This window comes from Rhinolophus sinicus, linkage group LG07 (assembly GCF_036562045.2).
Source record: "Rhinolophus sinicus isolate RSC01 linkage group LG07, ASM3656204v1, whole genome shotgun sequence".
Taxonomy (NCBI): domain Eukaryota; kingdom Metazoa; phylum Chordata; class Mammalia; order Chiroptera; family Rhinolophidae; genus Rhinolophus; species Rhinolophus sinicus.
The window spans coordinates 85385294-85412931 of record NC_133757.1 but is presented as its reverse complement, the minus strand read 5'-3'; the positions used below and the strand labels follow the sequence as shown (position 1 = coordinate 85412931).

The following is a 27638-nucleotide window of genomic DNA, read 5'->3' as shown; positions in this document are numbered from 1 at the left end:
GTACTTCACATCCCCGTGAGTATTTTGTAACAACCAATTTGTACTTCTTAATCCCCTCACCTTTTCACCCAGCTCCCCAATCCTCCTCCCATCTAGTAACCATTAGTTCTCTGTCTCTATGAGTCTGTTTCTGCTTATTTTGTTTTTTAGATTCTACATATAAGTGAGATCATATGCTATTTGTCTTTCTCAGTCGGACTTATTTCACTTTTTTTGCTGCTGCTTTTAAGATTTTCTCTTTATCACTGGTTTTTTGCCATGTGATTACAATGTGCCTTAGTATGATTTTTCTTTACGTTTTCCTGCTTGGGTTTTTTTAGCATTTTCTAAGCATGGGATCATAGTTTTCATCAATTTGGGAAACTTTTCTTCAAAGAGATTCTTTTTTTGTTTTCAAACTTTTATTTATTTTAAGTGTGTTTTTCCAGGACCCAAGTCAAGTAGTTGTTTCAATCTAGTTGTGGAGGGTGCAGCTCACACTGGCCCATGAGGAGATTGAACTGGCAACCTTGGTGTTACTAGCATTGTGCTCTAACCAACTGAGCTAATCAGCTGCCCAAAGAAAGTATTTCTTTAATGTTTTTCTCTGGTCTCCTTCTACTCAAATTTTATGTATGATTTTTGTTAATATCACAGGTTACTGAGGGTCTGTTCATTTTTTCCTATCATTTTTCTCTGTGTACTTCTTTATTTAATGGAGTCTATTGCTTTGTCTTCAAGTTCATAAGTTTTTTCCTTTGCATTGTACAATCAGCTGCTATACCCATCCAGTCACTATTTCCCTGCAGATATTTTATTTTTTCTTCTCTAAGGATTCTATTGGTTTTTTTAATCTCTCACTTTTTTCATTATGTTCATGGTTTTCTTTAAAAATCTTTGAGCATATTTATAACTAACATCTTTTGTCTACTAATTCTGTTATCTTTGTCATTTCTGCATGTTTCATTGACTTATTTCCCTCCTAGTTATGGCTCATGTTTTTCTTCTTCTTGGAATATCAAGTAATTTTTTTTATTACTTGACATTTTGAATCATAGTGAATGTATATTGTGGAACATCTAGATTTTGTTTCCTTCTCTTAAAGAATATTGGGATCTGTTCTGGCAAACAGTTATCTGCAGTTCAACTTCGTCTCTTCAAGACTTCTCTTTATTAAGCTGCATGAAGTTGGCCATAGAACTTCACTGTCCAATATGGTGGTAGCCTCCAGCTATATTGACTATTGAAGTTCCAACACAAATTATTTAAATGAATTAAAATTAAGTAAACTAAAAACTTAGTTCCTCAGCCACACTAGACACATATCAAGTACTCAACAGCTATATGTGGCTAGTAGCACCTGTGTTGGAAAACACTAGTCTAGAATATCTTTAGAAATAGTTGGGACCTACACTAAGGCATAACCCTTCTGGGGTTTCTACTGGTGTTCAATGAGAATGCCCCAATCTGCCTTATCAGAACTTAAATATATCCCATTCCTGAGTGATTTCCATCCCCGGAAATTGCTCATTTTGCAGCTTCCCAAACATTCTTTGCATGTGGAGTTTCACTCTATGCTTGCATGGCTTAGTAGTAAGCAAAGCATAAAAGGGACTGATATGCAGATTTCTTTCTCAAGCTTGGTCCCTTCTCTCCAGAACTCTGTCCAACAACTTCCAGTCATCTTACCTCTGTCTCTTCATCTCACCATCTCTGTCAAGCTCTGCTTTTGATTCTTTCCTGCTATGGTCCTCACTTCAAGTGGAAAGCCAAGGTAATTGTAGGGCTTGTCTTGTTTCCTTTCATGTATCAAAGTACTATGTTCCCTATTGTGCAATGTCTGAAAATTATTCTATATATTCGATCCAGTTTACTAGTTGCGTATTGTCAGAAGGTAAGTCTGGTCTAGCTGAAGTGGAAGTCTCTGTTTCACGAAAATTTTTTAAATTTTACTTCCTGTACTAGTGACTCATGCAAAATATCAGATTTATTTAATATTTCTACCACTATTACATATAATGATGAAATTATACACTGCGGAGTAATTTTAGCAATATATTTTACTTAAATAGTTGTGTCCATGTTCTAATTTATTCTGTCCACAATTTTTTTATACACCTTTCCAATCAGTGATGCATTCTTTACTTGTTTCTCCCATATTTACACATTTTTATTGTATGTTTCTTTTATATTTAGATAACTATAATATAAAGTCTTATTCATAAAGAAAATCAAAACCTCCCAGACAAGGGGATGACTACGTTTTTAGTCAAAGTTCTGGACAATGACAATAAAATTTGCAATATATTAACATTGGGATGTAAAAGGCATTAGTTCAAAAGTTGCAAGCACACTCATTTCTTATTTTAATCAACATGTCACTTGGTTCATTTTTAAATACATTATATTAAAACATAATATATAATAAATTCATTTTCTACTGCTTCCACGCAAATCATCACAAACTTGGAGGGTTAAAACAACAGACACTGATTATCTCACAGTTCTGTAGGTCAGAAGTCCAGGTGGTCTTGGCTGGTTTCTCTGCTCCAAATCTCACAATGATGAAATCAAAATCATTGATTGTGTGGGAGAGAAAGGAAGGCAGGGGCAGGAGGGAGAGATTAAAAAGGGCATTAGGGAAATGTTGGAGATGATGGATATATTTACTATCTTGATTGTGGTGATGGTTTCACAGTGTACAAATAAGTCCAAATTTATCAAATTGTGTACATATAATTATGCAGTTTGTTGTATGTCTATTATTGTGCAAAAATAAAAGTTGTTTCAAATGAAAAATCCACAGTCAACAGGCCAATCTTTTAGAACATGTATTATCTTAGGAATGCTACTCTCAGGCAGAAAAGTTCAGCTAACCAGAGATAATTTCATAAATTGTGGTAATAAGACCCATGGAATGAGCAGTGAATCTAGAAGTATAGCATTGAAACTAAAACAAATATGGGGATTATGCTAACATTCTGTTGTAGATTATATTATTGTTGCCTATTCTTCACCCTCCCAGAATCCATTCCTTTTGAAATATGACTTTGCAGTTGAATATCTGACTTGTTTTGGCCAATGGAATGTACATGGAAATGATAGGTCAGAGCTGCATCTGCTCATTCTTTTTGAGTTTCTTTCATCGTGAGAAGAATATGCCCTGGCCAACCCATGGTCCAAAGAGGATGACAGACAGGGGAGCAGAGCTGGACCAACTTTCACCTTGGAACCAAATCCATCTGAGCTAAGTCTGTATTAACTATCCTTCAGATGCATGAGAGAGAATTAATGTTTCTTGTTTAAGCCAGGGAGCTGGGGGGTTTACTATGCAGCATGATTGTGGCAATAAGTATAAAATACAAATACTGTGATATATAAACTCTAATAATATTGAAATGAATAATTAACAAAAGTTGTTTATGGTGGGGAAAAGGGGGACAAGTAAGTGGGCAAGTATGCTACCTTATTTCTACTCATCAAATTTATATTAAGTTGATAAATCAAGTGATACATGTACAACTATAGCTAAATAGCTAAAACTACAAAAGTCAATATTAAGAGAGTATGATCAATTAAAAGATGGGTAGTTGCGGGAACGGTGGAAGAAGAGGAATTACACTAATTTCATTATTGTTCCTTTCTGAGTATTAAAAGAAACTGTCTAAAGAAATGGAGATTAAAGGAATTATATCTAAAAATACACAGTTATAAAGGGAAACCACTGAATAAAAAATAAAAATTTCTACATTTTAAAATGAAATATATTATAAAACAAATAAGCCCATAGTGAAGGATATTTTAAGATATGAAATGGAAAGCATGATATAAAATAACGAAATTAAATACAAATACATTGATATTATCAGTAAGTGTAAATGTGTTAAACTATCCTATTAAAAGAAAAAAATTCTGACTGTACCCTAAAACAAAGACTACTTTTTGCGGTTATCAAGTGATACACCGAATAGAAAGTGATTCAGAAAGGTAGCAAAAAGAATGGGTAAATGTACATTAGGATGTTGCAACTAAACAAAACACTAACAACAGCAATAATTAAACTAGCATCATGATTTTAATATCAGACAAAGTTTAACTGAGGACAAAATTATGACCACAGTGATAAAGAGACAGTTAGGAATACCTGCATTAAATAATGAAGCATTAACTATTATGAAAGGAGATAGAAGAAACAAACATATTAGGAGATATTAATTGACCTCATGGAATCCATGACACATAAAGAGGGGGGGGAAATATAAAATTTAAATGACATTATTATTAGTTCCAATAGATACATCAAATCTGATACCCTGAACACAGAAGCTACACCTTATTTTCAAAATACTCATGGAACATTCCCCAAAAGGGACCATATATTAGGCCTCAGAGAAAACCTAAGAAGACTCTCCAAACTGGAAATAGTACAAAAATATACCCTGACCAGGGAAAAATTCTTAAATACCCAAATAATTAAAGAAAGAACGAAATAAGCATCAAATGTAAAAAGTTAGGAAAAGATGCGGAGTGATGGCTAATGAGTACAAGGTTTCTTTTTGGGGTGACAAAGGTGTTCCAAAATTAAATTGTAACAATGGTTGTACAACTCTGTATATCTAATAAAAACACTAAATTGTGAACTTTATATGGATTAATTTTATAGTATATGAATTATATCCCAAGCTGTTAAAAAAAGTTAAGAATACAGCTGGAAGAAGCAACTAGATTTAAGAGTCAATAAAATAGATAGACCATTAGGTAATATAATCAAGAAAAAGTAGAGGACAAATAACACAAAATAAGAAATAAAGGTAACCACCTATAGAAACAGAGCTAACCTCCCTAAAAACTCTTAGATCTGTATGTTTCTGCAGGGGAACTATTTCCTTAGGAGAACCAAATGCTTAAAGAAAAGTAATTTCAACTTCATTTACTTAAGACCATAGTAAAAGAAACATGCCTTTTTTTTTAAAAATAAAACGAGCATAAAATTATACCATATCTCAAAAAAGATTAGGAAATGATTAAGACATTTTCTAAGAAGTAACTTTTTTATTTAAGAAAAACAGAATAAGGAGGGATATAGTCTGAAAGGGAAAACAATTTTGTAAATATGTCAATTATCCCCCCAATTAACCTATTAATTGAATATATTTCTGATCAAAATATTAAAATAATTTGCGATGGGATTTGACAAACTGATCCTTTAAAAATCTTTTTAGTGTGAAAAATGTCAAGTATATTCAAAAATAGGAAGAGTAGTTTAATGTATCCATCACCTAGCTTCAATAATTACCAACACATGGCCAATCTTGGACAAGGGAATTTTTAAGTTCATCTGAAGAATAATTAAACAGTTATGAAAAATTTTAAAAAGACAAATACGGAGACACTTTTTCTAATATTTGTCTAACAGAGCTATTGTAGAGAGCTGAAATAGACACCTTTTTGTGGGAATTTAGGATGCGTTAAAAGTGCAATTTCATACAGTGTGGAAAGGATGACTTAAAAACGAATAAACATTGTTGAGTCAATTGACTAATTATAAAGAACTGAAGTTAAGTAATTGACAACATATAAAAAATAAATTTCAGGTGGATTAACAGTCTAAATATAAAAATGAAACCTATTAAGAAAATTAGAAAAACTCATAAGGAATAGATTATGATGGCATTCCCAAGTCATATAACAAGTAATAAATTTGATTACGTGAAAATTTTAAACGTCTGCCGAGCAAAACAAGTTAAAAGACAAGTGACAGACTGAGAGAAACGTATGCCACATAAATCAGACCAAGGAAACTGGACAAAGACATTGAAATACTAAGTAGGTGGAGTATTTGGAACATAAAGTAGTTTAGTGTCACCCACATATACGAGGTAACATGGCTTTCCATGTGCTGTCCCAGAAATAAGTTAGGTGATGGGATCTGGGTGATTATTTATCTTCTCTACGTTTTCCTGGAATTTTCCAATTTTCTTTACAATGAAAACGTTTTTAAATTCTTTAACAACTAAAAAGTCTGGTCTGCTTTATATTGTTAATGTTTCACCATCTTTATTTTAGGTTTAATGACAGGGAGGCACTGGGGTCTTTGCTTCCTTTGTGTCATCCACCATACCTATTACAGAAGTGAGTCCTTACAGATGTTAAAAGGAAAATGCGCACAGATGGATAACACAATGTTGATCTTGTAGGTGTGGGAGATTTGGGTGCCGACACATAACACCTTACACTTCCTCATTACACAGTTCTCCCTGTCCTCCATCCCAGTTCCAGCCGCATAACTCACTCCGTCCTGCCAGTACAAACGACACACAAGAATTCATTCCTGGCGCGCGCGTCAGCGTGACTCCCGGGTCTTCAGGACTGTAGCCCTCCTGGGAACGCCCCCGCCCCGCCCGTCGCTTGTTGTGTTGTCGTCACGTGGTCCTGGCGGGCCCTGACGTCAAGGGGAGGGGAGGGACTGCGCAGGCGCAGAAAAGGGGGCGGGGGACTCGGCTTGTTGTGTTGCTGCCGGAGAACCGGAGACGGTCCAGCTGCGGCCACAGCTCTTCCAGGCGCCCGACAATGTCGTCTCATTTAGTAGAACAGCCGCCGCCCCTGCACAACAACAATAACAACTGCGAAGAAGGCGAACAGCCTTTGCCACCGCCAGCCGGCCTCAACAGTGAGTGCTAGGCGGGCGGGCTGGGTGAAGGAGATGGGGGAGGAGGAGCTGCTCCAGCCACCGCCACCAGCTCCACCGGGGGTGGGGAGGTGGGGGGAGGGCGGGAGGAGAAGGTAGCCCATTGGTCCAGGCCAAGGATGTGCGGGTGACTGACAGCTCCCTTCACCTGTCAAAAGGAGGTGCTGTTGCCTTCCTTTGGACCAGTCTCCCCTTCCCTCCTGGGGTCTTGGGTAGGGGGCTGCTTGGGTTCGCTGTTGTGGAGGGCAGGTGGGTGGGAAGAGAGGCAGGAAGAGCCGATCCTACCTGTGGTGGGCCCCTGAGAGGAGCCAATCGGGGCGTGGAGGGGCGGGCCTTGGAGCGCGGGGAAGGAGGGTGGGCGGAGCGGGCCGCGGAGGGGACGTGGGCAGGGATGGGGACGTGCGGCGGGGACGCCGGGGGATGGACGCGGGCCGCTGGCCCAGGAGAGGGGGCGGCCGGGTGACAGGCGGGAGGTCAGGTGTGCGGCGGGGCTTGGCCTGGCCGGGCTGACCCCACTGCACTCGCTGGGTCGGCCTGTCTCCCCGGCTCGGAACGTGAGCCCTCTGGTTGCCTTTCTTTGTTACCACAGCGTGATCAGGAAAATCATTTGGTAATTTAGTGGTTACTTGTATCCCGTAGGGGTGGCGAGGTGTGAGGAAGCTATGCTACTTTTTTTTTATAGATATTTCAGAGTTGCTTAAGTGTTTTTTGTGTGTTTTTTTTAACGATGGGGCTGTGTGCCCTGTAAACCTCTTTATGAACAAACAGCCTCTTGAACCATCCAAGATTGCACAAATCACAGAGTGTGGGGCAATGAATTTTCAGAAACGGGATTAAAAACAGATTCATACACAAGGGCGGTTGAAAGTTAATGGCAGTGTTGAATTACGACCAACTACAGTTGCTTTTCATAACATTCTGGTACTCAGACGTCTTGTCCTAAGGTTATTCCCAGGTGTCCTTAAAGCTCATAGTCTTGGAAAGGTTTTTGCCTAATCTTTCAGGAATTCCTCTCATGAAAGAGGTGGTTGGGACATTTAGCATATGGCCACGTGAAATTGTTTAAAAATCATTTGGGTGCTTAAATGACATCTAAAGGCATTGCAGTATCTTTCATAAGAGGGAGGGATTCCAGTATGGCCTAAAAATTGTTTTAGGGAAGAACGTTCCTGTCCTTGCAAGATGCAGATAGAATTTGAGTGTTTTAAGATGTTTTCATTGCTTATTGCCACTCCTCCATCTTTTCATGGATAAATTCTTTAAATGTTGACTTATTAAAACTTTTAAGTGTCTTATGTTTTAGAATGTAATACTGAATATTATAACTTCCCACAGTAAATTAGGATTAATTTATGTGTCTGTAAATGTACTTGCTTCACATATATGCATTTATGAATTATTTATCATTGTTTGCATGTTGTTTAACATGGGATTTTTAGACCAGGAAGAGACTTGAGAAATAACTGTCCCCTTTTAGTGAAGAGACTTTAGAGATAACTGTCCCCTTTTATTGACTGGTAAAGAAACAGGTCTGGAGTAGAGTGTATTGTCCAAGTTCACAGTCCTCTAAGATAGAGCTGAGGTTTTTACTTACACCCAATCTAGTGCTCCTTTCAGGACATTTCTTTTCGGTGGACCAGAATCCCCTGATCTCGTGTGTTTCTTTGTGGTTGTTTTCCCCCTTCTTTGGCCTCCCCCCACTCCAGTTCAAGCCGTAGTTTCTCAGTCTAGTTGTGTAGGACACAGCTCCCTGGCCTATGCCGGTGTGATGAGCCTTGTGCTCCCCCAGCTGAGTCAGTAGGTTGTCGGTCATCGGTGCACTGCTCACAGCAGCTGGGCCACTCACTGCAGCTCATGGCAGCTCTTGCTGGCTGCCGGCCACTCACGCTGACTGCCGGCCGCTCACGGCAGCGCGCAGCAGCCCAGCTCCAGGGAGAGCTGTTGTTCACAATCGTAGCTGTGGAGGGCACAGCTCACTGGCTCCTGTGGGAATCGAACCGGTGACCTCAGCTTAGGGGCACGGCGCTCCAACCACCTGAGCCACCACGTTGGCCCAATTGTGTGGTTCTTATTCTCTCAGTATGTTACTCCACCTAATGTAATGTACAGAAGTGACCTGCCTGTCTCTTTTTAGTCCTGTCTCTTAATTGTACTCATTGTGTTCCTGTGATACTTACAAGTTAGCTGTTTGGTTAATACGTATACATGATTTCACAGAAAGCAAAGGAATTGTAATTTCCTTTCACCATTTAACAAAAAAAAAATGGGGTTGAGCTGTATGTGATTGTTTAATCTCCATGTCTGACAGACCTATGAGGTATTTGATGTTCTTGGCCAAGCAGTTGCTGCTACGTTTATGTTAGCTCTTAGGAAGTGGAAGAACACTCAGCATGTGTGTGATATCAGAATGTTGCTTTGGGAAATCTGCTAGATAGAAAGTATTTTATTTGGGGTAGGGTGACCTTTTAAGTTACTAAAAAGCTTTTGGATAGTGCCATATTTAATTACTCCCCTCTTGCTTTTTACTGTGTTTGTTTTTTGTTTTTTTTAGCTCATTATACAACACTGAACTGAACAAAACAAGAAGCCTTATTGATTCCTTCAAGTGATTTTTGGGCAAAACAGCTTATTCAGGCATCTAACATGTACTATCCAAATTGCTGATAAGTTGAAGTTCTTTTTCGGATAAATTTGCAGAACTGAAAAACAGGAGATGAACTCATTGTAGAGATTATCTCTGCCTTGGGATTTTATCTTTAGTTCAGGGGTCAAAGCAGAGTTTTAATAACAAATTATTGAAATCTTTGGAGTAATGAAATCTTTCTCTGACTTTTTTTGTTTACCATCGTAGGGGAACTGTTCACTTCGATTACAAATTAATAAACACACAGATCTGAATTATTTCCAAAGCTAAAAGGTTATTTTCTAGTTTTCAGTTGTTAGTTTTACTCTTAAGAAAACTATTAAGTTACTCAAGAATATTTGTGTAGAACATATAGGTCGTAAAAATCAGAAGGTAATAGGAAAACCAAGGTAGCAGTATAACTCTTGTTGTTTAACATGGGAAGTACAGCCTTTTTTCTCCTTTTTAAACATCTACCATGATGTTCTTGCTCCCCAAGTACGACAAGAAGGCTTTTAAGGCTATGACACACGAAACTTCACTGCTTATAATACTATTTTGAATGCATAAGTAACTGGTGTCTTGAGTACCTGCTTGTGCAAAAAGACCAGTTTTTTTTTTTTTTTTTAATAGTAATGTCAGTGACTGTTTCTGTTCTGGATTCCAGCATTAGGTATTTGAAATAAATAAAGGCTTTGGGGAAAGAAGATAAGACATAATGAAATGTGTCACCCCGGTTAGGGTTAGAGTGACACGTGGGGCCTTGTCATCTTGTGGAAAATGGGGAATAGTACTCTTTTTCTTTCCCTCTCCCTCCCCACCCCTAACTTTCCCACACCCCTTCTTGAAAGAGGATTGAACTGGTGATTATAAAACTATAAAGAGTATATACAACTTATAGTCATGAATATAATGACAATCACTGGACCAACCTTCGCAATGTACTGCTATGTTGGAGAAAGTGGAAGGATGCGTCTCTGAATCTCTTAGCGAGTGTCAGAAACTTGTATTAGAAAATATCTCATGTGCTGTGTATATGTACAATCTGGCATGACAGAACAGTTTTCAGTTTGTAAGTAGGCTTTGAATATAATAGAACCTGCATGCTTTTTTTAATTTTAAAGCTTGATTGGTCAAAAGAGAATTCACTCTGAGATTGTTTTCTACTTTATATTGCTTGGACAGCCCAATCATATCTTACCGTGTCTCCTTTCCAAGTAGGAAGGGACTTAGGATTGGTAGAATTAGAACATTACAAAATTCTGAGGCTGTGAATGGGGAGTGAACTAGGTGATGATAAAATGCACATGTGGTTCATCTATTGGGAAAGATAAGTTTGCTTCCCCCCCCCCCCATTTTTCTCAAAAGATATAGCTGATATGTAGCCTCTTAATGAATATCTATGTACATAATTTTCTCTGCAGTACTGTTTTTCCATAGGTGATACTTCTGGAAGAGAATTACTAAGTTAAAGGAAATCTACCTTTTTAAGGCTCCTAATACATATTGCCAAGTTACCCTCCATTGAAGCCTTGATTTTAATAACATTAGAAACAGTAATTTCGTTAATGGTTAACCATTGCCATTTGGATAATGGTTCAAGTATGGTATAGCTTTATGATGGGAAGCAAAGCAGTTGTTTAAAAGAATGAAGTAAGGCAGTATATATTGATGTTGAAAGACATCTGCAAGTTGTTAGGTAAGGAATGCTACTTACAGGAAGATACATGCAGTATGAGTCCCTGTTTTTGTAAGAACTCTAGAAGTTTACATGTAAAAGTTTTAAAAGTGGTTTCTTTTGGTATAGGAATGTGAGATTGGGAGAAGAAGTATTAATTTCTACTTTATGGACTGATGTTTGCATTTTCAAGAAACACATTTTTGTAAATAAATGTTTTAAAGGAGTATAATTATAACATTAGCTAACACATAGCACTTACCATGTACTAGGCACCTTTTGTATTTTTTTTATGTGCTTTATTCATTTCATCCTTCTAACTGTGAGGTAGATACAGTTATTATTCCTACTTTACAGATTAGAAAACTGACAGATCTAGGGTGTAACAGGTACAGGGATAGGATGGGAGTCTGGCTTCCGTCTGTGCACTTACCCACTGTACTAGTAATAGATGCACAAACAGTATTGTCTGCCTGAAGTAGAAATGCCTTCAGTTAGGCTGAGGGTTAGGGCCATTGCAGAAATCACTTCACTAAGCTTTTCTAGGTATGTCTCCTCAAGTTCCTAGATTATGATTGCTTACATATTTTTAATGCAGGAAGTAGAAATGGTTTGGAAATCCTTCAAAAAAGTAAAGTCCAGAAAACCTGCTATTGTTACACCCCTTTTTCTCTTTGGTCAGCTACAAGTGAACATTAATTTTATTTTGAGGAAGATTTGCTTCCACAGAGACCTCTCCAGAACTCCTGATAGCTTACGTAGTCCTGCTTCTGCCAGCGCAGAAGCAGGCTTTTTATTTGTTTTTGTTTATTTTACACATTGGGCTTCTGTACAAGAAGAACAGGTCCCATTGGTTTAAAGTAAGTTTGAAAATCCTAGAAACAGTGCCAGTAGAAAAAAAGTTTATCATATACCACTGTCTCTCTCTTTCTAGTTAAAATATTTTGCAGAGCCCTAAATTTAGGACTGAGTTTGGCATATGTTTTATACACGCCAGAGGCACTGCAAATATTTAGTAAAATTACGTTCAGTGTTAGGTCTATCTTAGCTTTGTTAGTTAAGTGTGTTGATCCATGTTGAGTTCTATCTAGTCTGTGTCCATTCTTGTGTGTATATAGAACGAGAACACGGAGATGTCATACAACTGTTGTTTGACAGTATCGTCCCAAAGAATTGGTGCTGATTAAGGGACTGTGACAACCCCGGGACGGCCTTAGAGGGAAAGGAAGGAAAGGGTAACTTCATTTTTATTTAGCAAACACTGTTTTAAGTGCTTTACAAATAAAAACTCTTTTAAGTAGTATATAACAGCATCTACTGTTTACTAGGTCCTTTACCTATGTTCCTATATTTAGTCCTTATAGCAGCCCTGGAAGGTAAGTACTATGTTATCTGTTTTACAAATGAGGAAACTCAAGATCAGAAAGTCAGATAGATAGTAAGGGGTGGAGTCAGATTTCCAACCAGGTTTACCTTTGAGCTTTTCCTTCCGATGATGCTGAGTTCACTTCTGGATCTGGAATAGTCATCATCTCATTTAGAGTGCCTTTAGGTTTCGAACCTGTTTTCATGATTATTCTGATAGAAACTGTTCAGCCACAGGACTCTCTCTAATGCTTCTGCTGGGAGTTTAGAGGAATGGCCCCACCAACCTGCTTGGCTGTACTTTCTAAAACAAATTTTATTGTAAAAAATGGAAATTATGGGAAAAAACATACACTACTATCTCTTTTTGTTGTAAAGTTGGCTTCTTGGCTGCCAACATGTCCCTTCTCACCCTCTATCCACCAACTCTTACTAAAACTACCTTAATGTGTTCGGCAAACTCATTGAGCCAATAAATATTTTCAAGACCTAACCAAATTACCAGAGCCACGCCCCTTTCCTGTGGCTCCACCCCCTTTGTTCCCCTGAGAAAACTTCAGTGTTGCCTGTAGCAGATCCTCAGCCATTTCTACCCCCCAAAACTAACGAGGCTTAATGAAAACCCTAGAAAGTAGGACCTCGTGGGAGAGAAGAGAGAAAAGACAAGTTCACAAGGTATGTTTAATGCGTAGAGAAAGAGGGAGGTATAAAGGAAAGGAAGAAACTAATTCGTGGGATAGAGGCAAAACTTTTTTCAGAATTTTTAGCAACCTGATTTAGTTGAGAGCTGGCTGCGTTAATTTTATGCTCCAGATTTGTACACAAGTTGAAATTTTTTTATTGTATTTAAGTTCCCTCTCTAGGAGCTTCTCAGTTGTTTGTGCTAAGTATGACTTAGTTGTTAATTTATTTAGATGACTTTTATGAAGTTTTTAAGTCATATGTTTATTTCATTTGTGGAGAGGAAACAACTAAATAGCTGGGGTAGACTATGAAAAAAACATACATAACTAGAATATTGAAGGTAAGTAGCCTGTCTAAAAGTAAAATAGCGATTTATTTTTTAAAAAGTGACCTAAAAGCTCTTACTGAAGTGTTTGTTGTATATAAACTAAGCTTTAACCAGAGAGAAAATTGACCGAAAGATACATTTTCTAAGATACTAGTTTTAGAGTCCCAGCTTCTACATTCGTTGATTGTGTGAGCTACATCAGGGACAGAGCTATATAGATTTGTATACGTTTATTGCTCTTTGCTTATTTTTTGCAGAATTCTTTCTGCATTTGGTTTAGGTGAGTCAGACTTATCTGAATTCACCATATTCACATCTGTGTGCGCATGACAGATTGCAGTTCTGCTGTGGTTAACGTAAGTTATCTGACTTGTCCAACAGGTTCCTGGGTGGAGCTACCCATGAACAGCACCAATGGCAATGATAATGGCAATGGGAAAAACGGGGGGCTGGAACACGTCCCTTCCTCATCCTCCATCCACAATGGAGACATGGAGAAGATTCTCTTGGATGCACAACATGAATCGGGACAGAGTAGTTCAAGAGGCAGCTCTCACTGTGACAGGTAAGTGAGGGCCGCGTTTTGGTAGAATTCAGGAAACATGGGTTACAAGGGGAACTTCCATTAGAAAAAATAAATGGCTTACATCTTCATTTAACAAAAATAGGATTCTTGATTTATTGCAGCATGTGTATTTAAATCAGACAGCTGACGGACAAGTACTTGAGTGCCCTTTGTTTTCCCCCAGATTAAATCAATGTCCTTACCAGATTGTATCATTTTAGATGTTTATCAGTTTAAAAGTCAATGGCATAAATGTTTATGTACAGAATTGATCTGACTGTCTCCCATTTTCCTTTGTGCCTCTGTTTCACAGATCACATTCTCCTAGAATACGGTTGTCTCTGTGTATGTCTGTCCTCCCTTCTAGATGGCGAGGCTTTAAAAGGCAGGGTCATGTTTCATCTCCTTTGCACTCACAGTAACGGGGCTGGCACGTAGTAGACACTCAGTAAAGGTTTGTGTCATAGGAACTACAAATGGATTCAAGTTACAGCAGTATTTGCACAGGAACACCAACCGAGGTCTGTAAAGATAGTTCATTTTGAAGGCCATTCTGTTTTCTTAGAGCAAGTTTTATTTCAGACCTCATTTTGGTATATTTGAGTTAAGAAAACTAATTCCACTGATTGAGGGCTGCTTATGGTGAAAGAATAAGAATATAGAGACAGGTGTGAGTGTAATGACACCGAGCTATGTTTATTTTTCAGTGTAAGTGAAGTGTCTCTTTGTTTCTAGAGGGTCCAGGTATTAAATGACAGTGGTATGTGAACAATGCTTAGACCAGTCGCAGCCATACTGATAGCGTGCTGGGGTACTGGGTGATCTTCTGGTTAATTAAGAGTTAACTGATATCTGCCCTGGAGAAAATGCAAATGCACATGAAAAAGATGAAGGAAGCATTTAAAAATGTAAACAGTGATTAGGGCGTAGAATTACGGGTTTTTCTTCTAAATGTTTTTTGCATTTTGTAAAAATTGTGTATATTGCACATATTATTGCTTATCAGAAAAAATATAAAAGGAGAAACAGAGTTAAATTGTGTTTGAAGTGCCTGTATGTCTTATGACCCAGACATGTCACCAAGGCAGCAGAGGACTGGTTTGCCTGCTCTGTGCACCCCCGCCACCCTGTCTCCTCTCTGACTTTTCCCTGTGCTTCTTAAAAGCCTGGGGTAGCTCTAGTCATAAGCAGAAGCAGAACAGATGGCCCTTTTCTGAGCAGCTTGCCATTGATTCCAGTAGCTACAGCATTAGTCTGTCTTTCAGAATGAAGTTTATATTAATACAGGCAGACCTCAGAGATATTGTGGGTTTGGTTCCAGATCACCACAGAAAAGCAAAAAATAAAGTGAGTTGTAATCTTTTTGCTGGGGAGGGTCTCTTGCCTTCAATTTGTAAAAACTGCAACATCTGTGACGTGCGATAATAAAGTGAAGCGGACAAAATAAAAGTGCACAAAATAAAATACCACTGCATCAGTGGGCCTCTGAAGTTTTCTGTTCATTGTGGGCCTGTTGAGAAAGCTTTTCCTGTACATCCAAGTTTACATGACCATTAATCATTGGTGCCAGTGTGTCCCTTAACCTGTCATTTACTTGGTGCTATCATGGAGCAGAGAGAAAGTCACCAGCTTGCCTTTCAGGTTATCTTGTTTCATTTATGGTTGCAATTATCCTTGTGATCCAATATGAATTCACCTTCCCGTGATTGTGTTTACGTTGTGTTTCTAAAGATGTGAAGTGAGGTATGCCAAATGCTTTTGAACACTTTCCTATCCCTCAGCCTGTGTATCTTGAGGCTCTGGGTCACGGGTCATGTTTCAGAGGAGGCCTGGAACTCTTATCTACCTCTAGTACTCTCCGGGGGTACAACACACGTGAACATTTAACGGTGTCATCCAAATTCATGCCGTTTGAATTGCCATGCATCTCTATGTTTGAACTTGTTGAGAGGTGTTTCTTGTAGGTGGAAAAGTTTTAGAATTGTTGGACATTAGTCCCAAAGCTAATTGATGTGTACTTTCAATTTAAAAATGATTCCACAGATATATTTTTGTCACTATGGTGGTCGTTAGCAGATACCTCTTTGTGTTTTGCTTTCTGTTCCACCCTGTTGTAGGAGTTTTCAACTTACTAGATTTACCCAGGGAGCTTTTAAAAATACCAGTGCACAGACACCATCCCTGGAGATTCTCTTTCTGTTGTCAGGGGTGGGGTAGAAACATGAGAATATTTTAAAAGCTCCCCAGCCGATCCTAACACGAGCCAGGGTGGAAGCTCTACCACATTCCAAATTGTTAGGAGTAGTAAACAGCTACCAGGGAAATGTTTAGTGTTTTTCCGAGTAAGATGGGTGCCAGTGGGAAAGAAAAGTGTAGAAGTCGATCAGTGTTTCTGTCGGATTCTCGACATCATCGAGCTGCTGCCTTGACCTGGTCATGGCTGTTAAAGTTGGCCCTTAACTTGATCTCTGGCTGTGAACCCAACAGGGTTCTGAGCATAATGACTGTCAACTGAGGACAACGAGAGTGCCTTGTTCTACTTGGTTCCCGTGCTATAGCCTGAGATTTCTGGTTCGGGATAAACATTTTCTAAATACGTTTACATGTTTGATACAGAACCAGCTTTTCTCTTTTCCTGTCCTCATTTAAGACTCTCCTGTGTCAATTATAATAGTCTGGTACTCATAGGCTGGTGATCTTACTTATTTTTGAGTCAGTTTCACCAACATCTCTATATATTACCACTGTACTCATGTTCTTAATAACTTTACTAATTCATATCTATTCCTTTGAGCAAATTAAGCTTGGAGCATTTTTCATCCCTACTTGAATTTAGATTCTAGGGGGTGGGGTGTGTAGTGAACAACCTAGAGACTTGCTGTGGTTACACAAGGAATCATTGATAAAGCTAAGACTAGAACTTAGCACATTGTATTCCTCTGTTGTGTAATATCAAGTGCAGTTCATGATCATGTGCTTTTGTCTAAAAATTTATCTGTAAATTTTTGTAGTTCTGGAACTATATCTTGTATTTTTCATTAAAGGTTATATGTTCGTATGTATAATCTTATCTAATTCACTCTGAAATATCTCAGAGCAAATGTTTCTGAAATAAGTAGAATAGTGGTTCTCAAACTCTTTGGTCTCTGTGCTCCTTTATACTCCTACAAATTATTAGGGACCCCAAAGATCTTTAGTTTATACGGGTTATATATTTTGGTATTTACCATTATTAGAAACTAAAACTGAGAAAATTGTAAAACGTGTATTCATTTATTCAATAAAAATAAATCAGTTATATTTTAACATAAGTAATTTTTCAAAAATGAAAAATAATGATTTTCCATAACCCCCTCAAATTAGGAAGACCGGTGGCATTATTTTACATTTTTGCAAATCTCTGATGTCTGGCTTAATAGAAAATAGGTGGGTTCTAATCTGCTTTTGCATTCGATCTGTTGTAATATCACACATGGATCCCCTGGAAAATTTCAGTGTACACTCATGAGAGAATGCGAATGAAAAAGGCAAATGAATCCTAATAGTATTATGAAAACAATTTTAACCTAGAAGACCCTGTGAATGAGTCTTTGAAAACTGCTTTCACCCTTCGAGAGCTGCTGGTGATGAATTATTTAATGATCAAAGAACTTTGAGACACAGAACCCCAAATTGGGTTTCTGAATTTGAAGCTTGTTTTACCTTTATTGAAAAAATTAGTAAAAATAAGAAAATATGACAGTCTTGTGTCTTTAGGTAACATTTCCTTTGTAAAATTATCATTGTGAAGGAATTTTTCACCACTGAAAAATTCCAGAACATTTTGGGAGTAAGAGTGTACAATTTCTCTTTTTCTTGCATGTGGAAAAATGATACACTTTCTGATTTGCTGCTTTTTCAAAGCTGTATGACTGTAACTTTTAATTTTCTAATTTCCCGTAAAGGCTAATTTATTTGACAAAAGGAAAATTCAAACTAACGGCTAAATTCCTTCTCTTCCAGCCCTTCCCCACAAGAAGATGGACAAATTATGTTTGATGTGGAAATGCACACCAGCAGGGACCATAGCTCTCAGGTGTGTGTTTGTTGGTTTATTTTTCTGATTTTCAATAAATAATAAGGGAAAATGCAAAACTCTATATAAATATATTTTGCTAAAATATATTAAAGAATAAGAAGACTTAAAAATAGTTTGAAGCTGTTTTAAGTTATTAAATTCTGGTTTTGGAACTTAATTAGAATGCCATAGTTATTTTGTACCCCTTTACAACTGATAATTTGGGGACTTATCACCCTAAAAGAATGGAAAATTCTTGTCTGTGATGTATCATTCCAGTATTCCAGGCTTATATGGCTTACTTAAGGTCACAAAATAAATGAAAAGGAAGATTGTTGTAGAACCAGGTGTGAAACCCTTTTCTGTGTCTGCAATGAAAGCAGTGACTTGAGATGAATTCCAACAGCTAAGATAAAATTTGTTTAAATTATGCAGGTTCCTTAAGTTAAAGAAGATAAATATAGTCCACTAGGCGCTGACGTTGTTGGAAATGTAAATGGATACAGTATTGAAAGCTTACAAAGGTTTACATGATAAAATTTATGATAAGTAAATAATTGCTAATTATTTAGAATATTCCTGGCCAGCTCTTAACTTTACTGAGGTATCAGGTCATCTAAAATCTGAAAGTATCAGAGTGCAAATTCTTGAGGACCTGAACCATTGTGTTTTTCTTCTGTGTTAAGATGCTTGAAGAATGTATGTTGCGTGAATATTTAAATAAATTCTAACAAAACCTTTGTTTTGTGGGATTCTCACTGAACAATGTTCTGAACGCTTTGCACTGGAAATACTTTGCATGTTGTCTTGGGTCCACCCAGTGTTCTTTCTGTTTCAGAAGGCGGCACGATTTCTCCCTGCTTTGACTATTCTCTGTTTGTGCTGTTCTCTGAAACCTAGAAAAATCTGTGGGATTGAACACAAATTTATTTTATGATGAACTTTATACTGTTAAGAAGCTTAGAGTAGCAAGGCTCTCATGTAGGAAGATAAGGGGTCTGACTGGAGTTGTTGAATTGCTGGCTTTTGTGTGTCAGTTTTGCCACGTTCAGTAAACTCTAACATGAAGAAGAAAGTATATAAAGTTTTCATGGCAGAAGGTGTACTAAGGAATCCCAAGACAGAGAAATGGAAAGAATTCTTTGCTCTAGTCTTTCCTGAGGAAGATATCCCCAGTCCATATTATCTTTTGTACACACTAGTTGAAAATCTAGATCAGCATTTTCCAAAATACGTTTCAAGGAACATTTGTTCCGTGGGGAAACTCCAGAAAATAGTTCTGAAGTCAAATAAGTGGAAAGTAATGCAGCCCCTGGCCTCCCTCATTTTCCCCCTCTTTAGTCACAGCGCATACTAGCATATTAAAAGCTCTGACAGCTCTTGCAGTAAAGAAATCTGTTTATTTAAACCAAGTATTTCCTGATTATTTACTTTTTCTCTTAATAATCTACCTAAAAACTTAAAGGGATACTTTTGATAAGTGCTGTCCTGCCTGGCTCATGGAGTGGCAGGTGTACAGTTAGGCTTAACTGATAACTGAATTTTAAGTGGACTTCTAGAGCTAAAAATGTAAGGCTTTTGGCCTCTGTGTCAGATTATGATAGAATTGCTAGTATGATCCCTATTTGGACACAAGAACCTAAAAGAACATTGGGTGTCATCAAGCCGTGGGTAAGCGATTAACCATTAGATCAGTCAGTTTAAATAAGGTTACATTTTTGGAAAAGCAGTCTTAACTCCTATAAAGAAAAATTGTATCTTTTAGGGTAAGTCTTTTAGTGAGGAAATCAGTAGGTATAAGTTATTTAAACTTTCAGAAAGCCTTTTAAATTACGTTTCTAATTGAAAAAAATGGTAATTTAAAAATTAATCATTTTAGGGTTTGGGAGGATGAATTTTAAGTTTTTCCCACTTTTAATGTTCTCAGTCCAGTGAAAGAGGTGATATTATCTCCATGAACAAATGGGAAAGGTATTACTTTGATTTAATTAAGTTACTTATCTAAGATTGCAAAGCAAGTAAGTGATAGAGCCAGGATTGAAACCAGGGCTTTCTGAACCTGTGGCCCGTTCCTTCTGCTAAAGTAAGTCAATGAATGGGATCGATTTCAGGAGAGCCCATAAGGTTGTGAGAATGAAGTAAAACATCTAGTCTGGTGAGTTACGTTGCAGTATGAAGAAGCCTAAGGTGTGACACATTTAGGAAAAATATCATTTAAACTATACTTTTAGAATGATCATCCTCAGGAGTCTCAGTTTTGTAGCAGAAAACAGACTGTAGATTGTCTCTTGAAGGCATTTTTACATGCGTTTCTGGGACCAAAGAGGCCAGCACAATATTGGGTATCATTGGATGATGATAGAAACTGAAATTGTCCTCCGTCGCCCCTCTTGTAAAACTGTGGGTTATCTGAACACAGACCACTATGCAGTTTCCTATCCATGTTTAGAGACCTAAAGAACTTGAGGTGGGCCAGAGAAGGGAATGTAAGAGATTAGAAGGTAAGGGCCTTCCCCAGGAGAACAGGCTAAGAGTGATCAGAATCTTCTCTCTGCATAGATGTAGGTATAGAGAGAGGATGATTGATTCGATTGAAAGCATAACTCTTGTTTAATTAGATTTACCATGCTCTGGAATCCCAAGACTTGGAAAGAAATTGAAAACCTGAAACTGGCCAATTTGAGATTAATAAAAGGAAGAACAGGGCAGTCGTGAATGAAGAGAGCTGGCTAGCTTCTGACTCTGAGTCCTAAGGCTAGCATGCTAAACTGATCGGGGATTTTTTCTTTTTTAAATAATACTTCAAAAATAACTGTGCGTCACTCAGCTGAGAGAAAATTACATCATCTTAAAAATAATTTAGAGCATAAAAATTGTTCTACGTTTTCATTCTCTCAGAGCATATGAAATACTAACTTGTTCACAAATTTACATCTAAAACTTGGAACAGTTTTAGAGACATGTGAGACCAAAGGTGGAAACTAAATAGAAGAGACCTGCAGGGTGTTGTTGAATCTAGTCAGATATTATGTGTACACGAATTGATCTATAAGCACATTGTAACATTGTTTTTGATTTAGGATGTTTGCAGATTAACTCTAAAGAGCCAACTCATGATTCTGAGTAATCTCAGTACTCAGTGGAAAAAGCTTAATCCTAAAGGCTACATTGTGTCATTCAGTAGAATTTGCCAAGTCCCCAGAACTAAGTAAGAATGATACTACAGAGTTGTAAAAATCCACAGGGATTTTACTTTCGGTTTGATAGTAAAAGGGACTATGTGAAGCTACCTTTCCCGGGCAGCCTGTCCACAGAGAACTAGACCTGTCAAAAAAGGAATTACAGGGGTATGTCAAGCCCCGCATTTCATAACTACCTACTGAAAAGAATGGAAGCATTGACCAAAGGCTGAATCCTATTCAAACAAAATAACAAAGCAAAACAGTTCTTAGCTTTGGTTTGAGGTCATAGCATCACATTCCTTAAAACTGATAAATAATGCTGTGTCATTTTTAGGAATGTCTCATTCCTGTGCCTTCTATGGAAAGAGAAGCTGTGGAAATTTTTATTGTTTTTGGCCTGAAGCTTTAGGTTATCATTAGTAAGAAAACTGATTTTTTTTATCATTTATTTGATGCAAGATGTCAAACTGTGACTCAGTATAAAATAACTTATTTTATAAGTGGTTTGGAATAAATCTTGGGACATGTTTGGATAGTGATTTGTCTAAAAAGTATAATCTCCTTCCAAGGAATAAAATCTAATGCTTAACAGTGAGGGTTCTAGAGACAATTTGAATACTGGCCCTGCTGCGTACTACTTATGGAACCGTAGGCAATTACTTACTTTATATATCAGTTTTCTCATCTATAAAATAGAGTATTAACAGTTTCTATTTTTGTAGGGTTGTTGCAAGGTAAAAGTCAGTGTGTGTAAAGGGCTTAGAATCATGCTTGTCTCTTGATACATGCTTAATAAATACTATTATTATTTCCTCATTATGTCTCCCAGTTACTTTTATTCTCTTCACTTTATATTTGTTTGCATATACTTTTTGATATGTATTATTTTTAACTGGGGAAAGTTTTAAATGCATACAAAAGTAAAAAGGGTGTTATGATGACCTCCATATAAGCCTCACTCAGATTCAACAGTTATCAACATTTTCCACACTTTAGTTAGTATTATGTCCAAAACACACTTTTGTCAGGTTTTCTTATTTTTTTTCCACGAGGGTATAACTGAAGTTTCAGGTTCATATTCTATGCTTAGATATAACAATAGTGAAACAAATTATTTTTAAGATTTTAGATACTCTGATCTTAGCTTATTTTGTCAGCCTTTTTCTTTTTTTTTAGAAAAACGGCATGTTTCTTACATAAAAATTACTGATGGACAGCCTATGATTTTGGTATATTTTCTGTCTAGATTTATCTTTTGTAGTAGGAAGAACTGGTCTTTTTTTCTTTTTTAGAGTTTGAATTCTTTTTTACAGTCAGAAGAAGAAGTTGTAGAAGGAGAGAAAGAAATGGATGCTTTGAAGAAAAGTGTAGACTGGGTGTCCGACTGGTCCAGTAGGCCTGAAAACATTCCACCTAAGTAAGTTCTCGCGTGTTTCTTTTTGGCGGACACAGTGGATGTATATGCAGTGGACCTGCTAATTTCCAAGATATTTTAAGTAAATACCTTTCTGACACCTCCTTCTGAATTTCTTCCCCCAGGGAGTTCCACTTCAGACACCCTAAACGTTCCGTTTCTTTAAGCATGAGGAAAAGTGGAGCCATGAAGAAAGGGGGTATTTTCTCTGCAGAATTTCTTAAAGTGTTCATTCCATCTCTCTTCCTTTCTCATGTTTTGGCTTTGGGGCTAGGGTAAGTACTGGTCAACTCCTACAGGGTTTTTTTCCATTCATTTTATACTCTTACGTGAAAGCAGTTTGTATTGTTTTGCTTTTAATGTTTTAGTGCAAATAGGGTGAGCTTAAGAATATTATTAAAGTTGATACACTACTGGTATACTGATAAGCATTTTTAATAATAGAGGTTTTTTTCTTATTTGAATAAGTTGTTCATATTAGTCCCCTAAATGATTATTTTTAAGTGGGCTCTTCTCTGGTTGATTTTTCCTTTTGGGTTTTGTTGTTGTTCCTTATAAATTATGCAAGATTATCTCAATTTTGAAAGTAAACTAATCTTTAGTGTGTAAATTTAGAACCGATGTGAACATTTTTTTCCCAGATGGGAAATACACCATTTTATTGAACAGTCATTGAGTGAAACTGGTAGGTTGGTTGGGGATACATTTTTTTCCTTTGTAGCATTTTCATTTATTGTTCTAGAATCAGTCCCACATTTACCTGTAATTCATTAATTTTTCAGGTATCTTTTAATTTTTTTTCCTTGATTTGAACAGTTGAGGAAATATATTTTTGAAAGACTTTAGGAGTTAAACACTAGCTGTTAATTTTTTTGAAGACATATCTGTTATTCTCTTTAAGCGTATCCAAAGAGTCATTTTCCGTATATAATACACAAAAGATACATCATCCCTTATCTTCCCTTTAAGGAACTCAGTATACGGGAGAGATATTCACAGTCATGAACATGGAAACATATGTGTGACTTTCCCCACACACCCCTTTTGTCTTTTTGGGGGCTTGGTGTGCTTTTTTGTTGGCGAAGACAGTGATCCCAAACATCAGAATGGAAGGTGTTTGTGGAGGAAGGGAACGTGTGAATGTTCTACGAGGTTGGTGTGGCCGCAGGGGTAGGAGTTTCAATTCCCCTGTAGTACCGACTGCACAATAGTTCATTTGTCCTCAAGAGGTTGGTTTTTGTACCTTGCAGTATCTCTTCCTTTCATGAACCTCAGACTGTTTCTCTTTCTGGTTTAAAGTAACTATTGTTATAGATGAATGTAGAAAAAAGGATTTTAAAAAGTTGCTTGCTTTTATTACACTGAAGGGTGGGGCTAATTCCATATTTTCCTCGACTTCCCTTTGCTTATGTTATTTAAAGATAAAATACTTGCTTGGCATGGAAAAGTAAATTTAGGCTCTTAATCCTTAAGAGTTAAACTGTTAGTAAGTGCCCTCTTGAAAGCACTGGCAGCTTGGTAATTTGCCATATTGCTGTATTTTATATCTGAAGTATCAATCAATCTACAAAAGCAGAACTTTTTGTCTACCACAAAGGAATATCTCAGAGGAGGTTGGCTCTGTTTTATTCTTTGGAGGGATCTGTTCTGGCTTTCCTTGTCTAATCACTGCCCCTATGCAGTCCAGTCCTGCCTCATGAGTAAACATAGTCATATTAAACCCATTTGGCTGGCTGGTGACTAGTTTTAAGTAAGTCGGTAATGTTTTTAGGGTGTTAGAGAACTGTGCACATATAACTTGAGCCTTTTACAAGGACTGAAAAATCGAGTTTTCAAGTACTGTTCAGTCTGTGGACAAACTGGTGTAGAACTGTCGACACAAATGAAACATGGTCCACTCTGTTTCCTTTCAGCATCTATATTGGAAAACGACTGAGCACACCTTCTGCCAGCACCTACTGAAGGAAAGAAAGCCCCTGGGAAAGCGTGTGACCTGTGAAGTGGTGTATTGTCACAGTAGTTTATTTGAACTTGAGACCATTGTAAGCATGACCCAACTTACAACCCTATTTTTACATATCCAAGCTCCAGTAACTCTTAAATCCAGTATTTTATTCAAACTCTGTTGAGGCATTTTACTAATAACCTCATTCCCTTTCTGGTCTGTAAGACACTTTAGAATTTCCTAACAGAGTTTACTGTTGTTTAGAAATTTGCAAGGGCTTCTTTTCCGCAAATGCCACCAGCAGATAATAATTTTGTCAACAATGCTATTGTCTCCTTTTAGTACCACCAGACTTAGACCTGCATCATTCATGGTATAAATTTTACTCTTGCAAGATAACTCCCATCTCTCTCTTAAAACAAGATCAGTTTAGCAAATGATATACAAGCTTCATTGTTTCGTTTTGTTTTTCAAGACAAAGGCAAGCTTCCTTAAGCTTGAATTTATAGTTACTAAAAAATAAAACGAGAAAAAAAACACAAGCCACAAGAAAAAAAAATATCCTGGGCAATAAAAAATTATTTCAAACCAGCTTTGGAGCCACTTTTTGTCTAAGCCTCCTAATGGCGCCTTTTAATTTGTAGGAGGCAGGCTATATAAATGATAGGTATGAAATAGAATAAGAACTAAAATACATCAGCAGATTTTAATACTAGTATGTTGTAATGTTGTCTTTTCTATGGTGTAGAATCTTTATTTCTGACAAGGAACGTCTCAGGCCTAGAACTATATGAAATTGCTTTTGGGATTTTTTGTGTGTATGTTTGGTATTTTTATGTTTACTAGCTGCATGTGAATTTTTCATGACTTTCTTAAAACTTTTGTTTAATTTCTTTTTTTTTTCTAGTAGATTTTGGAAAGAGGTCAGTTTATGGTATAAATGCAGGCTTCTTGTTTTAGGAAGCATCACGTATTCCTAAACTCTTTAAACTCTGAAGCCTTTAAACTCTGAAAATAATTGTTTCAGAGTTATTCCAAGCACTTGTGCAACTTTGTAAAACAGACTTGGTTTGTGGGAACAGTTGACAAAGTTCTGAAAAGATGCCATTTGTTTTCTTCTGATTTCTCCCTTTTTAATGTTTACTGTACAATCTTCCCAAGGTGATTCCTGTGATTCTGCAGGCACTGGTCATTTTCTTTTGTAGCCATCTCCATTTATGTTAAATTCCAGAATGCTCAACAACTTCCTTCAATGATATACTTTTTGTTTGTTTGTTTGTTTCTAAAATGTGAAGCTTTAGGACCAAATTGTTAGAAAGCATCAGGATTACCAATTATTTCAATTAGATTTATTGGATTTCAGAACACATAGCATGACTCTAAAGGATACTATTATATGTTTTATATACTATAAATAATTACTGTTTATGATATAGACATTACTATTGAATACTTAGAAACCATTGTTAATTTTAAAACTAACAATCTACTCATTAAATAAAGTATATCGGGTTGACTTGAATAAAAACACTATGACAACCAGGTTTGCCAATTTGCAGAAACTCTTTTCTCTCACATCAAGTTTTGTAAAATTGATGTGTTATAATGGAAAATAACATATAGATTAAACAAATAATTCTGTGTTCTTTTTCAAGAGTATAGTTAGCTATCTTTAAGAAAAAGATGATATACCCAAAATAGTTTTCTAAATTATTTTACTTTGTTTTTCTTTCTAGCATTTGATGCTAAATAATTTGGACATCTTTATATTATACCTGTTTCTCTCTTATTCTTAAACCTGGTAACACTTGATTTGCCTTCTATAACCTATTTATTTCAAGTGTTCATATTGGAATTTCTTTGGGAGGAAAGTAAATCTGATCACCCACTGTTTTTGAAAAGCCTGAATAAAATTGGAAAGGCTGGTAAAATTAAAAGAACTAAATAACTAAATTGCTGTAGTATACAATTTCTATAACAATTGGTATCATGGGAGGGAAACGTAAAATTATTCTTAAAATAAGAGCAACTTTTTACAGGCAATACATTGCCCTCTTGAAATTCAGCAGCAGCTCTATCAGTAGTGTGATTGAACTTGGGTATATTTATGGTATTTTTTTCAACATTGAAAATAAATTTAGTTCTGTTCTTTTTCTTAAAATATCTGTGAAATTTTGGACTATTAACATGATCATAGTAGAACTTCTCATAAAATGAAATCATGCAGTATTTATTGATAGCCCTAACATATGGGATAAATGTTTATGCTCCTAATCAGATTTGTGTTGAACGGAAACAGGTTATGTGATTAGAAAGGAGAATCCAACAATTAACAGTTGACATTTTAAGATTAATATTTAAAAAGCTTTACACCTGTTTACAATTTGGGGATGAAAAGGCAGGTTTTGTTTTTCTTATGTTGGATGAAAACTGGCTTAAAATATTTGTAAATAGAATCAAGAGCAACACTGCACAAACTTGCACGTTGAAAAGTGCAACAAGTTACTTTGATTGCAGTAAAAATATTTACTATTCTAAAAAGGAAAATTGAAGACTTAGCCAGGCAGATGAATTTTTAAGTGGACCAGTTGTTGAAATTATTGGAATTAACTGAGCCAAAGTGATTATGCATTCTTCATCTATTTAGTTAGCACTTTGTATCATTATATACAGTTTACAATACATGTATAACTTGTAGCTATAAACATTTTGTGCCATTAAAGCTCTCACAAAACTTCTTCTGTCAGTATATCATTTTATGTCACGTGTGTTGCCTGGGAGTTTAGAGGAGACGAGGCCTCATCTGTCTACACAGAAATTTGTCATAGTTGAGTTCCTCAAATAGAAGCATGCCTGACGGTGTGCCAAGCGCGACAGGAGTAAATGAGACTCCTACATGCTCGAGTTTCGTACTCGAGTCAGTCATCACACAGTATGATTAGTTATTGGAGAAGGGTGTGTGAAGTACAGTGGGGCCTTCGGAGTATTCAGAGCATTTGTTCTGCCAGATAGTGTCAGGACATTATTCACAGAGGAGGTGACATACTGAAAGACGAGTAAGTGTTCCCATGCAAAACGGAATGAAGGGTATGCCTGTAAAGGGAATGGCAGGAACTGGCATGGGAAAATA

At 36.9% G+C, this 27638-nt stretch overlaps 1 protein-coding gene across 4 annotated transcripts; it reads left to right on the top strand.

Annotated features, from left to right (window-relative positions):
* Positions 1-6451: 6451 nt before the first annotated feature.
* On the top strand, positions 6452-27246 carry BNIP3L (BCL2 interacting protein 3 like). Of its 4 annotated transcripts, none has more exons than XM_019714909.2 (6): positions 6452-6649; positions 13727-13910; positions 17913-17985; positions 22442-22566; positions 22689-22838; positions 24477-27246. In XM_019714909.2, exons 1-6 carry the CDS (start codon positions 6550-6552, stop codon positions 24523-24525), a joined length of 681 nt encoding a protein of 226 aa, XP_019570468.1. In that variant the 5' UTR covers positions 6452-6549; the 3' UTR covers positions 24526-27246. The 4 variants fall into 4 exon arrangements, with proteins under 4 accessions (XP_019570468.1, XP_019570476.1, XP_019570491.1 ...); XM_019714917.2 differs by having other exon boundaries at positions 6453-6649; positions 22463-22566; XM_019714932.2 differs by lacking the exon at positions 6452-6649 and adding an exon at positions 12880-13008 and having other exon boundaries at positions 22463-22566.
* The last annotated feature ends 392 nt before the right edge of the window (positions 27247-27638 follow it).